At 40.3% G+C, this 16,802-nt stretch overlaps 1 protein-coding gene across 1 annotated transcript in view; it reads right to left on the bottom strand.

Moving 5' to 3' along the window:
* Nucleotides 1–3,355: 3,355 nt before the first annotated feature.
* TMX4 (thioredoxin related transmembrane protein 4) overlaps nucleotides 3,356–16,802 on the bottom strand; it is a gene marked incomplete at its 5' end in the record, with an annotated part of 21,093 nt that continues 7,646 nt past the window's right edge. The window contains 7 exons of the mRNA XM_017745223.1: nucleotides 3,356–6,886; nucleotides 7,330–7,393; nucleotides 9,067–9,168; nucleotides 10,939–10,984; nucleotides 11,679–11,807; nucleotides 12,417–12,462; nucleotides 15,568–15,683. Coding sequence (XP_017600712.1) covers nucleotides 6,600–6,886; nucleotides 7,330–7,393; nucleotides 9,067–9,168; nucleotides 10,939–10,984; nucleotides 11,679–11,807; nucleotides 12,417–12,462; nucleotides 15,568–15,683 — 790 coding nt within the window. The remainder of the gene's footprint in view (nucleotides 6,887–7,329; nucleotides 7,394–9,066; nucleotides 9,169–10,938; nucleotides 10,985–11,678; nucleotides 11,808–12,416; nucleotides 12,463–15,567; nucleotides 15,684–16,802) is intronic.

Here is a 16,802-nt window from a genome sequence, read left to right as displayed (position 1 = left end):
AAAGCTGGGGACATGTCTGCTTGCATTTATTTAAAGTTTGCATCATCTGTGCTAAAAACAGGTATTTATCCTGGAGCCTGAGACAGAAAGTGCTGCATGATAGCTGAACATTTTAATATGTGCAGCTGAACTCAACCTTCATGAACTCAAAGGGTTTTCATGTTGGGAGGTTGCAAATATTTCTGGAGGCAACAATAGCGTTGCACCACTGTTCCCCTCTCCCTGTTCTATAGTGTCTGTATTCTTCAAAACTCTTCCCACCTTGGTACTTCTCTTTCCACTTACCTACTTCTTTGCCACATTCACAGGATATTGGTGATTTACTTTACTGGTCATTATTTGCCACTTGGGCTAAAAGTTCCTCTTCCCTCCCCTGTTGTAAGGTTGCTTACCCTTTATGGATCCTTCCAAATGTGCCTGTCACATCCCTAGGCCCCTCTGGGATCACTGAATTCCTGTTTTTTCCAGCAAACCTTGGGAAGCTCCACAGAGCTCAGGGATCCAGCTAGAACTGGAGCCTGCAGCAGGATCCACCACTTCCCATGCTGGCCAGTTGCTGAGCTGTGGTGAGGTGGAAGGTGCCAGGATCAGCACAACGGAAGCAAAGCTGAGGAAAACATGAAATGTAATGCTAAGGTCTCCCCAGCACACCTGACACCAAGGCACAGAGCTTCCCTCCAAGTAATTGGCTCCTCATTATAATGACTCTCTCTGGATGAGGTTTCATCTGGCTGCTTAATGAGGCATCAGCTGTTTGACCTTTAACCCTGGAGCCAAGGAACGACATCTAACTGAACAGCAAAGAGCTTGCCCGAGCAGCCACACAAACCTCACTGCCACAGTCGATGTCGAAAAACCCAACCAAGTCAGGGTAGTGTGAACATCCCGTCCCACATCTCCTGCTTCTGCCTTGTTCCTCTGGCAGGAACTACAAACAGAGAATGCTGTCACACCTGGAGCTCAGCTGAACCAGGCTCTGCAAAGGAAACTTTTCACTGTGGTTCAAAAAGGTCAATCACAAATTCCAGACGAAAAACCCCACAGAGGATTATTGAACAGAAACACAACTTGTGGCTTAGAAAGCTCTACTGGCAAAACCCAGAAAGACTTCAGAGGAAAACCACAACGTGCTTGTCCTGATGCCTGTTATTTGCTAGAAAGGGAGATTGTGCACAGCCTTCCAGTCTGGACCTGTGTCCTGCTGCAGGATCAGAGAGACAACACCAACAGTCTGCTGTCAGCACACTAAAACCTCTGCAGGAGAAAGATGACCCAGCTGGGACTTTATCCCTTCAGTTAACTGAAGTAAAGATTTACTGGAAAAGTTAACTGCAGCATAGAATTCAAATATTTTAATGTTCAAGCCATTGTCCATTCCTCAAGACTGTTGTGCAAAGCTGTTTTATCAAGTACCTTACATAAGTAAAAGAGTTATTTTGGCTTCCAGATTCCCCACAAACAATTTCTCCAAATAAAGTCATAAAATACCCATTTTCTAGAGTGGTTTTGGATAGCATCTCACATCAGTCAAAGCTGGACCAATTCACCTTGTCCCCTCCAAGTCAGTCAGAAGAACCAACAGAAAATATTTGTGGGGTTTTTACCCCAGCAGCCATCTGGCAACTCCACCATGGGAGTCAAAACCAATGGACGCTGCAGGGATGAGGACAGTTCTTTGGCCATTCAGCAGTGAGCAGGTGGCTGGAACAGGCCCCTGGATGTCTACTTTGGGAAGTCAGCCGGGAAGTCTGGAGGCTGCTGGGATGGCAGAAGAGTGGAGCATTGAGTAGAGGACTGATTCTCCTGGGAGGAGCTGGATGATTCCAAGTACAATGAAACCAGTCCATGGCAGATTCACAAAGAAGATCTGTGTTACTTTTGTCCCCCCAGCCACAGCAACAAAGACATAAAAAGTGCCCTTATCAAGGGTGATCTTTTAATTTCCTGATGTAGGACTGACACTTGGAATAGCCACTGTCCTTTCTGCATCCTCTGCAAGCACGTGAGGCACTGGCACAGCCTGTGCCAGGAAAATCCATGGTGCCCAGGTTCAGCTCCCACACTCCCCTGGAATCCAGATTAACAGATATAAAAAGTCTGAAGTACCAGCAGGCTCCAAGAAACTCTGATGAGCCACAAAAAAGCCTTTCCATATAAAATGGAAATTTAAATTAAAATATTAGGATAACTAAATCCCCATTTGTTCCTGTATGTTTAAATATGGAGCTTTCCTTTCTCCTCAGGAAAGATGAAGTGAAAGTAAAAACTGAGTGTTTTAAGTGTTTTTCTAATGGGAGAGGAATGAAGATGTTTGGTTAAAAATAAGTAATCATTACAGTGCTCACTGAAGTGAAACACAACTTATTCCCCAGTAGGGAAGGGAATGACAGCACACACTGCTAGGCAGCTGCATTCCCAGAACTGGTCCAGTTCTAGACAGAAAAACCAAGCTTTTCTACCACTTTAGTTCAGCCACCAGACAGTATCTTCAGTATTTCCTCTAAAAACTAGAGCTTGGATTTCTCTGATTGCTTAACCAAAGTAATTTTCAAAACCTGATCAGATTTTGCCTGCAGTATTCCACGTGCTGTTTTCATTGAGAAGACTTCATATTCTCGCGTCACAAAAGAGAACAAGAAGCAGCTGATGAAACAGCAAACAAAATGCTCTCAAGGCTTCATCTGATACCATTCCAGCTTCCACTTTGCATTAGGAAATGAACACAGTGGAAAAGAAGGAAACCAAAGTGAATGGCAAATAGCCCAGGCCCTGCAGCTGCTCTGTTCACAGGGAGAGGCAGCTCAGGTAACTCACCTGAGCGGAATGAACCCAGGTGCCAGATCCAGTGGCAGGTCACACCATCCAAGGAGGTCGCAGCGATGGTTCCTGGCAGTCTCTTCTCCCTCTGGCACAGCTGCCCCTACAGCCTATTCTTGCAGCACTGCCTGGAATGTGAGCCACAACCTGAGGATGGCTCCTTTAGGTCTGTACACTTCTCCTTGCCGACCTCCAAATCCCAGAGGGAGTCAGCACAGCTTTGGCAGAGTTAGGGGATTTCCCAGGGATGGTAAAGAACTACCTCATGCAGAAGGTAAAGCCTTTAAGGGTTCAGTTACGTTGTTGCGCAGCAACTTAGCTACCTTGTGTAGCTCTAAGAGCCCTGATTACTGCAGGAAAACCCTCCAAAAGGAAACACTTCATTGATGCCCAGGTTACCTTTAAAGATTTTTAAGGAATTTTCACAAGTCACAACCTCTATGATTAATTGGAAGATCAGCATTATATAAAAAAAATACCTTTTGTTAACAACACAGATGAGCCAACTCCGCACCGAGGAAATGAAAATGACTCCAAGCAGGTCATAAATACAAAATTTATGTGGCATTTCAGTAAAAATACGCATAAGTATAAATTTGCAACACTTTCGTGTAACAGACAACCCTGTGTAACATTTCCAGGAAGAACGCCCACATAACACATGCCACCCCCACGGGGGCAGTAGAGACAGAGCATTCCAAGACATGCATAGAAGTTTCACACAGATCCCAAGGACAGGAGGTTTGGAATGCTGGATGGATAGCCAGCCTCTTGAAAAAGGAACATGCCAGATTTTTTTCATGACTTGCTGTTAAGAATTCCCATTCCAGTGGCAAGCAGCCCAATTGATATTTAAATTGCTTCTCAACAATCTTAAATTAATTTTGACACACAGCTCTAGTTCACAAGCCTTAAGGGCCTGTCCTTCATCAAAACATTTTGAACAGTGCCAGCAGCAGCTCCTCCAAGGCCCTTTTGTCTATACTGGGGTTGCAAGAACAAGTTCCATTTCTTTATGATTAATCCTTACAGAACAGAGATAACAGAACACCCAGATTGCACAAAAGGTTGATCCTGACTTTTTGGAAACACACCAAGTTGAATACTATTGTAACAGTCTAATTAGCACTACTCACATGATTCAATTAAAATGTGTTTTAGTGGAAAAAAACCTGATCCTGGAAGGTATATTAACATGACACTTCTACAGCTAATAGTTTTTCTGTTAAACACAAATTTAGCCTTTAGAGTGTTTGCTGCTTGCTGTTTTCCAGATAAACATTAGTCAAAAATTAGTATCTCCAGTACCACACTACAATAATTCTCCTACAAATGTAAAATTAAGTCGGAGAGATCAGTGGTTGCACAGTATCACCTTTTCTATGCAAAGCCTTACTCACAATTTAGTGATCTTTGTAATAAGATACACCAATACATGTCAAATATGGTCAAACGCACTCCCTACTTTATTAATGAAAACTCAGGAACAACAACGTTCATCCTATGCTCAAGAACCCTCAGGAGCCTGACCAAGCTCATTTCCAGATTCCAGATTCTCCAAATAAAGACAGATCTACACTGCTGTCGCCTACTGCCTGCTTACTTAATCCCTGTTCATCAGTGATCTCACAGTTCAGTCTATCATGATGGAAAACCCTTCCTATCTTCGGTTTAAATAACCCAAACCCAACTGTGACAGGCAACAACAGAGGAAATGTGAGCAGACACTTCAGACACACCACACAAAGGGACTTCTGATCTCTCCCACAGAGAGATCCTCACGAACCACACGCCTTGTAGGACAAAGTGCCATTTGTGGGTTTGTTTGCTTGTGAAATCCAAAGACTCCGCAGGGAAATCCAACTCTTGTGAGAACACCTTACTGTCTTCCAAGTGCACAGTTCTTCCCTTCACACTGCAGCGGCCACAGAGTTTTTTTGATTTTTGCAGATAGAAGTTTAGCTTTCAAAAAGCTGCTGTGTGCCTCACCTACTGCTGAGTTCTGCTGCCTGCCAGCTTTATAATTGCTCAGTTACACGGGACAACACCCAAACACCACAAACTATTCTCAAGATAGTGCAATGTATAGATATTATCAAGTCTGTGTTTTCACCTGTGTGAAAGCACATTTACAGGTGTCCACTATATGGAACTCAAGCTCCAGACTGGGAGTATTCCATAAGAAATTTCAAATTCAGGATATGCAGTGTAATTTTCTTCTTTGAGGAGCTCTAACAGACAAATGCAAAGTTTCTAACATAGTTTCAAAACATATGTGACAGGACATAGATGGGAAAGTTGAGCTTTCTTAGCAAGTATGTTCTTTATGAGCATTAAAAAACAACAACAAAACAGCTTTCAACACACATTGGCCCTATTAATCTCAGTCTCAAAGGAAACCATCATTTTGCACTTGCAACTTCTCTGCTAATGAGAGATGATCTCATCTCTGACTACTCTTCATTCTTGAAGAACAAGATGAAATTCATGCATGCTAGCAAGGTTTATGCAATATATAGGTTTTTTTTTTAAAATAATATCAAGATTAGGACACATCTTACGCTCGTGGTCATACATCAACAAAGCAGGAACACAGAGGATCTCACTGAGGGTACTCCTTCCCAAAAAAGACTTATATATTAACCCAAAGGAGTGATACACGAATATGTTTCGTGACCCAAGTCTAACCACACCTAATGCTGTCTACCTGACAAGCCATTTTCACTTTACACAGTCCAACACACACACTTTTATTCTGATATAAAAAGCAAAACCCAAAGCTTCTCCCCACTACCCACATGTGCCCCTCTATTTTCCCAATGTGATGGTTCCAAAAGTAGAAAAGTGATCAAAGGTAAAAGCCTAAGTGCCTCTTCAGATAACATCACTAGAGCAGCTTGAGTTCTGCCAGAAGCATTCCGAGGTGGAAATGGCAGGACAGCACTGCATGTGACAAGCTTGGACTGGCAAGAAATATACAACTTCCTGACCCCAAAGTGAATATTTCCTGCTAAAATCTCCTGCTAGGAACAAATTACCAAAAGAAAAAAAAAATTTCCCCTGACCAAAACTATTTCCTTTAAACCTTTTGAAAGTTCCAACATATTTTAAACATTTAGCTGCCACTCTCTTTCTGCCTGAGGTTTTTAATTACCCCAACTCCTTGGCTCAAACAACTCAAGCTGCAAAGCCTCAGGATCACCAAAAACTGACACACCTGGGGGTGAGCTGCAGGATCAACTTCCAAAACAAACATGAATAGAAATGGAAGAGAAAGGTGCTTGAAAGTGATAAAAACAAACCCATGGTACACAACATTTTTGATAGAAGACCAGTAAGGTGCCCCCTTTCACTAGTGAATCGTCTCTGTGCTTCTGTGGCATTTGGGAACAATCAACATTCAGAACAAAAGTCACAGTCCTGCCAAGCTACTGTGGAGTTAAAAGTCCTGATCTTGCCCAGGTCAGTCTTTAGAGGGACACACACACACAGTGTTCATTTCACAGCTGGTGAACTGAGGCTGACACCCCCTTTTTCTCTGAGAGGACATGGAACAGATAAGACACTGATTTTGATTGTCACAGCTAAAGTCACACAACACACAGCCAATGTGCTTATCAAAGAAAGTAAGCAAGTACTAAGCTTAAAAAAAGAGGAGCCTGCTGGCAGAGCAGAGCTTTGCGTAAACACCAATGACAAATCAAGTGTAAGCTCCAGCTTCAGACCCTGAGGGGGTCTGACACTTCTTTGGTCCAAGTGTACAAAATACACCACTGGGAAAACTATAGTTCCTTCTCAGCCCCCTGACTTTTCCGCTGTCTCACTGTGCTTTCAGTCTCTGATTCAGCTAAAGGTTGTTCACTTAAGTCTTCCATTTCTTCTTCCCCTGATTCTTTTCCAAGTGGTAAATCCTCCTCCAACTCGTCAGCACTTGAATTTGCTGCATCTTCTCCATCTGAGAGATCTTTCACATCTGCAGCCTCTTCCGCCTCATCTGCGGAAAGCTCTGCAGCCTCCTCCGGCTCTTCCAACGCCGCGTTCTCCACGTTATCCTTGGTAATTGCTTCTTCTAAACAAAGCAGAGACTGCAGTTAGACTGAATCTCACAACAATGCCTTTTAAAGTTGCATCACCAGGGACATACTCTGAAATACTGATGAACATTATTACTGATTAGGATTATTATTCCAACTGCGATTGGAACCAGATGATCCTTAAGGTCCCTTCCAACTTGAATCATTCTGTGGTCCTGTGATTGAAAACTTCTCCTTATCTTTCAGTTATTTCATTAAACCTTCAGTAGTATTTCTCCTCCACTTCCATTTATTTTCCTTGCGTATCGGGCACAGACGGGCTTTCATTTTGTTCCACCAAGTTACAAACTAAAGACAAACCAATTTTACTTGGCTCCTGGATTATTGGTACACGCCTACGGTCTGAACAGTGTATTGCCCTCTCTCCTACAAATTTACACTTTAAACTACAGCATCTCACTCCCTTAAGAGCTCTTACCAGGCGTTTCAGCTCTGTATTTTGACTTGGTTGGGCAAAGGCAGTCTGAAATCAAAACCAGGATCTGTGGAAAGGAAGAAGGCATTTATTAGCAATAATAAAAAAGGTATTTATTAGCAATTGCAAGAGTCCCTGCACTCATTCTTTTTAGATAGATAAACACAATAAAGTTTACAAAATTGTATTATCTTGCTTAGAGATAAGAGCTAAATAAAACCACAGAAAAAAGTGCTTTCTCAGTGTGTACTAACCAGCATTCCCTGCTTTCTACTACCCATTTTCTGCCTCCTACTTTCCTAAATTTATTCATTACTGACACTGCTTCTATCTGAAGAACAGTTCAGAACACAGCTGAGGATTTTTACTTTTTGAAAATCTATGAAAAAATATTGGTCAAGATTTTCTGTATTTTGGGATGTTATTCTATTCCTACCCCCAGCTCCCCTATACAGATGTGTGTTCCACCTTTTGTGCTTGTTATTTAACCAGCCCAGCACAGAACAAGGACACTCAAAATGCAAGGAAGACATTTGTGCCTCACTGTCACATGCTAAGAATAGTGCAAAGAAAAAGAGAGAGCTGACACCATGTGAAAGAAATATATTTCAATCATTGAAAAGCTTTTTGGAAAGAGCTGAGAGATTAACTTCACATTTTTTCAGGTTTTTCAGTTTGGGCATTTTTTAGTGAAGGAGTAAGAAGGAAAGTTTCTTTTAAAACATGATATTCACTTGCTCCTAGTTATACTAACTTGATTTGCACTCGTTTGGTGAAAATCTATCATCTAGAAAAACGCAGCTGTTGAAAATGAATAATCAAAAACATTTGCTTGTATACAACAATTCTGTACGCACATCATGTATAAAAATGTGGTTTTGCCTAAATTCAAATTTCAACTGCATTGAAATCACCCCCCAGTACTACTGAGAAACACTCTCAAAATTTTTCTTTATTTCACTAAGATTTGTGCTGAAGGGCAGAGATCCAAGTCCCAGAAACAAGCTTTAATCTTCCTATGAGGAATAGTGACTTAGCAGCAGGTTAAACCAGTAACTAGCAGAACTGTTTAAACCATTCTTGCAGTTGCAGAATGCACTTGTGGAACGGGCAACTAATCCGAACTTAAACCCCCCAAATCTTCAAAGCTTTAAAAAATATTTTTATCCTTTGACTTTGAGTAACAGTGTGGCAGCACCCTTACGTTGCTGACTCCTACAAAACCAATTCCTCTCTGGTTAATAAAACCTCCACAAAGCCTGTGCTCTTAGAAATTTGGATTCTTGATCCACTGACCACACACATTCAACCCTTAAGTAGAACAGTCGTAGATACAAAAAGGCCAATACAAGAATCACTCATTTTAGTGGATGGACGAAACAAATCTAAATTGAAGCACAGAGTTCATTAGAAGGTGACCTGATTTGTATTGAGGGCATTGTCCAAATGCTTCTTAACCAGTGACAGGCCGGGACACTGACCACCTCTCTGGGGAGCCTGTTGCAGTGTTTGACCATGCTCTGCTTCCTAATGTCCAGCCTAAACCTCCCTTGGACAGCTTTGAACCACCTTAACACATTCTGGATATCAGGGAAGAGATATCAGTATTTTATAATGTATTATTAAAGCAAGGCATATTTAAGTATATCTTATGAGCAAAGTTGGTTTTATTTTTTTCACATGTTTATGCAAAGCAAGAGTTCCAGTTAACTGGAAAAAAAAAATAATGTGTTTTCTTACCAAACCCAGCAACAGGCCAATCAGTAAGGTAGCCAAGATGAAGATGGCATAGGAAACCCAAACGTGAACTCCAAGAGTGCCAGTGAGGTAGTTATGAATTTGCTGGAAATGACAAGAAAATACTTAGTAACTTCATACCTAAAACCACTTAGGAGTCCTACTGCCAATACCATTACATAAATTGCTGTCTGATTAAGACCTTTCATTTAACAGTATTTATACCGAAGTCTTCCCCTTTTGACACCATTAAATCTTGGTGTTTTGTACCAGTCTGTTCACATTAAAAGGCTTTTTAAGCAGAGGATGCACAATTCCTTCTCCCTGAGATGCTCAGCATTACAGATGCCATACACAACCTTACTGCAGATGGGTGTATGAGGAGCCTCAGAGGTGGCAGGAAAGTATCACAACATCCTTGATCTCTCTGTGCCAACTCTTCATTAAGTAGAATTAAGCCATTTAGTTCTTACTGAAGCTTTTTAGCTCTTAAAAGGACCCACACACTCTAGGCATACACTGAATAAATGATTTCACTTCTAAATTTGAATACAACAATCCAAATACAGTATTAAGATTTCTTTCAAACTCTAGTCTGTTCCTCAAACCTACAAATTCAACTGGCTGAATCAAGCAGCACATCGAGTCAGATGAGCTGGTGGGAAGTCAATTATGACATTAAGTCTCTTTCAAAACAAACCGCAATCAACATTTACAAGAGTTTAAATACAGAGATTCCAAGAGTTTTCTTTTAAATGTCAGAACATCTTCCGGTATTTATCCAAGCATAAGACAGCAGAGCAGGAGGAATGAGGAAATGTACAGCTGAAATATTCAAAGTGGAAAGCAAATTACATGTTTCTTCCCAGAACAGTTAATCTTTCAGGAAGGAAACTACAGTGAAACAACACCAGTACCGAGCAACCATGGAAGAGAAACACCAGAAGTCTATAAAAAGTAAGTATTATCCAGTGAAAGAATCAAAGATACACAACTCAGAGCTCTGCTTGATTCTGTGTTAGTTTGATGCTCAGTAGAAGTGATACAAACTGTTCTAACTCTCAACTACATTTCTTTTCTGAAGCACATTTTACAAGAATAATATATTTTGCTGCAATCAAATACAGTCTCTCAATCTCAGTGACACTCAAAGGTTTTAAGAGGATGTTTTCTGACCAAAACCAGAAAGGTCTGAAATTTCTCAGTATTTGGATGTCACGGAAAAACCTGGATAGCTCCCAAATGAAAGCATCTTGAAATATTTTAAAGTAAAATATGCTTTGGTATTTTAAAGCACACTTCAGAATAGCTAGGCATTTCTCCTTTACTTCTGATAATCACTTTATTATCCAAATTCATCATGTTCCTGTGCAAATGGTGTTGTCAGTTTGAACCCCAGATGCAGAAATTATTACTAAAAAATAACCCCCTTGCCCTCCCTTCTGTGCAATACACAATGCAAACAAATTGCAGAGGAGCCTCATTCACAACTCTGAAAATGAACCTGGGGATTATCTTTAGCAATAGCATGAAGTAAGAGAACCTGGCAGATATTTAACATATTGCTGCTGTTTACAACCATTTTTGCAGCAGCTCTCAAAAAGCTACTTTATAGCCTTGAAGATTCTCTCATTCCAATCAGTATTTTCATCATGGATGACAATCTTTACAATCAAGCTACCATAGTTGGCATAGAACCCTGGCACTACAGACTTAAGAGTGCAAAGATATCATACAATCAATGTGCAGTAGATGCAAGGCAAAATGAACTCTCATAAAAGGATAATAAAAATATTCAGTTATGTTTTGACTTTTAAACATATTATTATTCTAAACATAAAAAGGGAGTATGGGAAACACTATGCAGTTACTTACCCTGATCCATCCTGAGAAGTGAAACAGCCCTGCCATGCCATGCATCCTGGAAAACAAGGAAATGGAAGGACAGGTTCACAGTAGCCCTGTAGCTCGTCTCCCCATTCCTAAATATCCTACAGCTCTTCCTCCCTCTCACATGAAAAATAAGGACCCTCCTCTTTGTGAATTTACACATAATAGCTTCAGCCAGAATGAACTGCAGGCCACTCACATCTTTAGTTCATCCTGTCATGCAAGCTTTCTACACCATTTCTAAGCAAATCCACCTCCCTGAAAACAAATTCTTATGTATTCTGTAAGCACTACACTGTTTGGTATTCCAAAGGGGGACAAAAGACTCTCTTGTAAATAAATAAACAAGAAATCCTTAAAGCTGAAGGCTGCCCAGTAGCCAGAAGTCAGGAAGTAATAATCTACATAAACACACGCTTGATTCCAGGCCGCAGCAGATACTGGAAATGCCACTTTACATAATGCTCACTGGCTGTATTTTTTTTTCCTTAATCTCTTTTCAAAGATGACATAAACAAGCCTTAGCAAGCACAAACAAAAGCAAATGCAGAAAATAAACTGCCTTTAAAGGTGAGAAGCTGGGAATCAGGCTGTCAATAATGATTGCTTCTGCAAAGCCTGCAAGTCTAGGGAATAAAGGCCTTTTGTCTAAACTATCAACACAAGACCCTTAATGAATAATGAGCTACAAAACATAGTTCTTGTTAATAAAAGCCAAGTGTTACATTATAGAAGAGGGAGACTTCCATCCTGCTACAGGCTCCACAGCTTCCCATTTCCTCTCTAAGATGTAGCCTTGAAGATCTTCCAGGGTCCGGGAGCCGCGGTATCTGCGGAACACTCCATCGTTGGCACTACAAAACAAACTCCCATCAGCACAGACAGCCCCCAACCAAAACCCCCACATACATTATAGATTTCACTTGCTGGGAGCTGAAGGTTTGGGAACTGTAACCCATGATGGAAAAATCCCAGTTTTTAAACAGCATGAGCTTTTGCTGTTTATAAAGATGCTATTTTTCTTAAATATTCTCTGGCACTACAGTAAATGCAATACACTACACAAAGCACATGAGGTTAACAACCAAACCATTTCTAAATACAACTCAGAATTAAAAGTTTACATATATATGTATTTGTTTGTATATCTGCACGGCTCATAATGCTCTGACTTAATGAACAGTTCAATATTTTAAGGATGATATCATCTCATTGGAGAAGAGATACAGCAAAAGTCTTCTCTGATCCATTTTTAATTAGTATGGATAACAGGGAAACTTAGTAAAGTCACTTAAACTAAAGAAAAGCCTCAGATAAGGATTTTATCATGCAACCAAAGCTACAATAACCTGAGCTGAAATCAGAAGTCACTCTTCTTTCATGTTCCCCCACATTTCATTTACAGATTAAATCAAGTGACAAGTAGGAGTCAATAGCTGCAGTTTCCAGTATGACACACTTACTGGTAGATTGTAGGAAGTGTTGTGACAAAGAAACGACCACTCAAGCCTAGAAAAGGAAGAAGACAACACAAACAGATCAGTAACACTGAAATTTCTCAGCATTCTGACTTATCTATAAATACCTACGGATCCGTATTTTAGACTTGCGAGCAGCAGGCTGCACAGCTTTCACCACTGTTTTGTAAATACAGGTTAACAGTTTGTCTTCAGATATGCTACAAACAGGAACAGATACTAAATATTGGTAACAAATTAAGGAAGAATGTTTAGCTTGAAGAATGTTTACTGAGAGGTAGTTTTCCTCATCAATGGATTTGTCTCATCAGTATTTGCACCCAGCTGAAGTTTTGGACCAGCCCAGCATTAGATGCACTCAGAGTCCATTAGAAAGGGCTGAATTCCTACAGCCAGCAACTGCAATTCATATAAAGTACCAGTGTAAAGAGTACAGTTATTTAACTTTGCCTTTTATAAAATTCTGTGAAAATCTTTTGGGAAATGAAGGTCTTATTCAGCCTTCAATAAAGCAAACAGCTCTAGGCGCCAGGATTAGCCATGGAAAAGTATTGTAGCAAGAGGGTTTCTGCCTTTAGAGACAAAGATGAGCCATACTGAAGTAAGCCAGGTATTTTTAAAAGTTTCAGTGGTAATGTTTTCCCTAGTTTGAATTCCTCTATGGAATAGGCATCAAAGGGTTGTGGCTTTTTTCTCTGCCTTTATTGCTACGAGAGGCAGGGTGATGAAAAACTTTCTGAAACAGCTCAAAGTTGTGCCAGCACAGGGAGATACAATGCAAACAAACCCACAAGTGTAAGAGCAGAATGAATAAAGCAGACAGCACAGCTGCACAAGGAAAACTGGGTGGAGAGTCATAAAGAACATAATTAGCTTAAGAACAGAGAAAGTCGTGGGAACACTGACAGGCTCTCTGAAGTTCTTACAAACACCACTCAGGCAAAGGAAACAAAACAGCTCAAACCTCTTACCTGTGGCCTATCCTAGGGTGAACACCTCAGAAGCAACACTGAGATCTAAAAGTTACGAAATACATCTAAGCATCCCCAACGCTTTAGGTGGAGGTTTGCTGGTTATCTAAGGCACCTCCCTAGATTGGTAAAACCAGATGTGAGTCAGCTACAAAATTTAAGAACACACTGAATTGTTTTGGTGCCTGTTTAATGCAAACTTGAACTGACTACTAGTTCAATCTGAAATACAGTTAGGCATCTGTCTCTGTTTGCAAATCAAAAACTGACATCCATTATGAAAACAGCTAATCAAGAATAATAATTAAAAAAAATCTTCTATTTGCACATGCACGCCCCCGAAAATGTAGAGAGAATAGAGATGTCATCTAGAACTCCAGCTGCTTTCAGCCAACTACTCAAAGAAGACACAGAAGATCCATGGAGTCTTGTTTCAATTCAGAGGTAAATGTTGTGATTGGGAGCTTAAAAAAGGCACCACAAATAAGCAGAACTTAAGGATCCAGAAGCATCTCCACTATTTGCTTGTTCCACACTGAATGTTTCAATGGAGAAGATGAGGCAAGAGGAAGCACTTTAAGGCTGGAACATCAAGTGACTGAAATCTGCTGTGAAGCCATTAAGGCTCCGGTGGGTTTATTCTTCAGGCATCTCCTGCAATTAAGCACCATGAATGTCCACTTTCTCCTGCCGGTTTGGAAGTGCAATTTTATGTAACTCTGCACTCATCTCGTGGTTTTCCCCTAATTTAACACATTTTGACTACTTTCAATTCAATTCAATGAAGGGGTTACATAACTAAGACTAATTAAAGTACCATTGTGCAAGCAAGAAAGGAGACAGAGCACTTAAAACACAACAACTGAAAGGCTGATGCAAAGCCCACAGTAAAAATACCTCAGTAACTTTGGAAAGCTCCATAGAAACTCACGTATCTTCCAAATTACATCAGCACCAAAGGTCAAATATGTAATAAATGTTTGATTTCCAGTTTGAGCATTCCTTAGTTTTAGAAATGCCTACAGCTTTCAGTGCTGAACTGGATGCTGTAGGTTTATTACATGAGCTTTGGTACAAATTCATGTTTTGGTCAGTCCTTAGACTAGCAGAAGTTAGCCATGCTTAGGGATCAGGACTCTCAGCAACATTAGAAATTCAAGTATTAAGTTTACATCTATTTAAAAAAGGTTTCATCTATTTTAGAAAGGTAATATTAAAACTCATCTCTTTATTACACTATATAATGATTAGTTTATGAAGCTTTTTGATACAGGATTTTTGTATACTTGTGAACTTTTAACAAGACATGAACCTACACAAGGTCTAGAACAGCTGGCATTTTCTTGTCAGCTTAGATTGCTGATTCTGAGACAAGGGTTTTGATACAGTAAATCTGTTCAACATGTTTGCAACTAATAAAATGAACACATTTTTCACACACTTTATAAAGCAAAAAGAAAAATCAGAAAAGCTTGGCCTTCTTTTTCTAACAACATCTCATCTTTCAGTCCTTGGATACTACTGATAAAATCCTTTATTCCCTCAAAGCCCAAACAAGCACAGAGCACTCCCAGGAGATGCAGAGGTTTATACAATATTAATATTGCTTGTACAAAGACACACTCAAAACTCTGAAAGGAGTCACCAAAGGAATAAATTAGATTGCACTCGTGCCTCTGTAAATAGTTAGGAGAAGTGTTTTTATAAACATATTTGCATATGCACATCACCAACAGGAAACAGCAGTAACCTCTGTAATCTAACACACCACCACAATTAAACCAGTCGACAAACCAGCACCATGCTGGAAACGGTTAAAAACTTTTAATTAAAGAAGGCTCCCTCTACCATACCCTGAAATTCTCCTAACGGCAGGCTACAGAATGGAATCTTCTGTGGACAGGTTGGAGGAATGAGACAGGCAACAGCTTCCAGTGAAGAAGATTTAAATAGAGAATAAGCCTCTTTTAATTCAGTATTAAGCCAGATCACTCCCTCAATTCTTTAATCCTTCAAATTGAGTTTATAAACTTCAGTTCAGAAATATGACTGTATGGAGAAGGAAAGTGTGGATAACATTATTTTGACTGTGAAGCCTAAGAAGTAGTACCTGGTACTTATATTGAATAATTGCTGTTATTAAAACAGTCTGTTTCATGCTATACCTGGTTCTTGAGTGACATCCACTTTTCCAACAGTGATCCCGAGCCGTTCGCTCTCCTTTGCAAAGCTCTCCCAGGTCGCCTCAATCTGCTGACAGGCTGGACACCAAGGAGCGTAACTAAAGGGGGAAGGCAGTGTAAATATTTTAATACTCTTAAAGACATTCAAATTGATTCATTGTACAGAGAAAATACAAACACATCAATCACAAAAGAAAAAAAACTACAGTTTTTCTTAATCAGGTCTACTGAATCAGACAATCAAGAAAGCTTTTTTATCAATCCCTGTGCTCTTCCCCATATTATTAAAACAAATCACAGATTTGAGAAATTCATATCCAAATTCCTCACCACTTGTGATTTATTCTGTTTACATAGGAAATAAAATCCATTTCCATGGCAGCTACCTGAATTATTGAACCCAGGCTGTCCTCTGAAGCAGCATCCCTCATCACAACATTTTGTATTGATTTCCCACACCTCAGAACTTCCCAAAATTGCATTTGCCTTAGCCCACTACTCCACACATCACAACATGCCCTTTTTGATAGCAGTCATTAGAGACTTAAAAGGAGCACACATCAAATTTCTACTGCTCATACTTACTGTCATGTTTTTTCCCAGGATTCATTTCAGAAAAACAGGAGTGCATGTTTCAAGAGCTGAATTTTCTACACTCTCAATCAGAATAATTAAACCAATTTTGCACCTACAGGTAATATCAAACAAGAAACAGAACAGCTAATATGAAAGGATAATAGCAGATAAAGCTGCTGATAAAACCCCTTTTGCCACTTTTATTTATTTTAGCCTAACTTGGTTGGCCAAGTCTGCCTCACACTTGTGCAGCTTGCCATGGCCTGTCACACACACAACAAGGGAACCAGGACTGGTAGGTACAGCCTGTGACTGAGCTGGGGCAATTGCCCATGCACAGACTTAGCCTTTTACTAATGAGGAGAGACCTTTATGGGCTTTAATCTGATTTACCACGGGGATGGAGGTTTCTAAAAGCAAAAGCACTGAGTCTAGTGACACTCTCCTTGTCACAGTGCTCCACAAATGCCACCACGCGTCCATTGCGAACCATAGAAACACATTCCCTCCTGGGCAGAGTCCAAGATCCTTAGCACAAAACCACCACTGGGAACCTTCACAAGGTTCTCTACTACTTCGGTTTGTCTGCCACCACTGCTATCTGACCTAGGGACTGGCAATTCCTATTCTCTGGCTGTCAG

This window comes from Corvus brachyrhynchos, unplaced genomic scaffold, assembly GCF_000691975.1.
Source record: "Corvus brachyrhynchos isolate BGI_N302 unplaced genomic scaffold, ASM69197v1 scaffold69, whole genome shotgun sequence".
NCBI classification, from domain to species: Eukaryota; Metazoa; Chordata; class Aves; order Passeriformes; family Corvidae; genus Corvus; species Corvus brachyrhynchos.
Note: the sequence above shows the minus strand (reverse complement) of the source record. Positions and strands in the feature narration are given on the sequence as shown.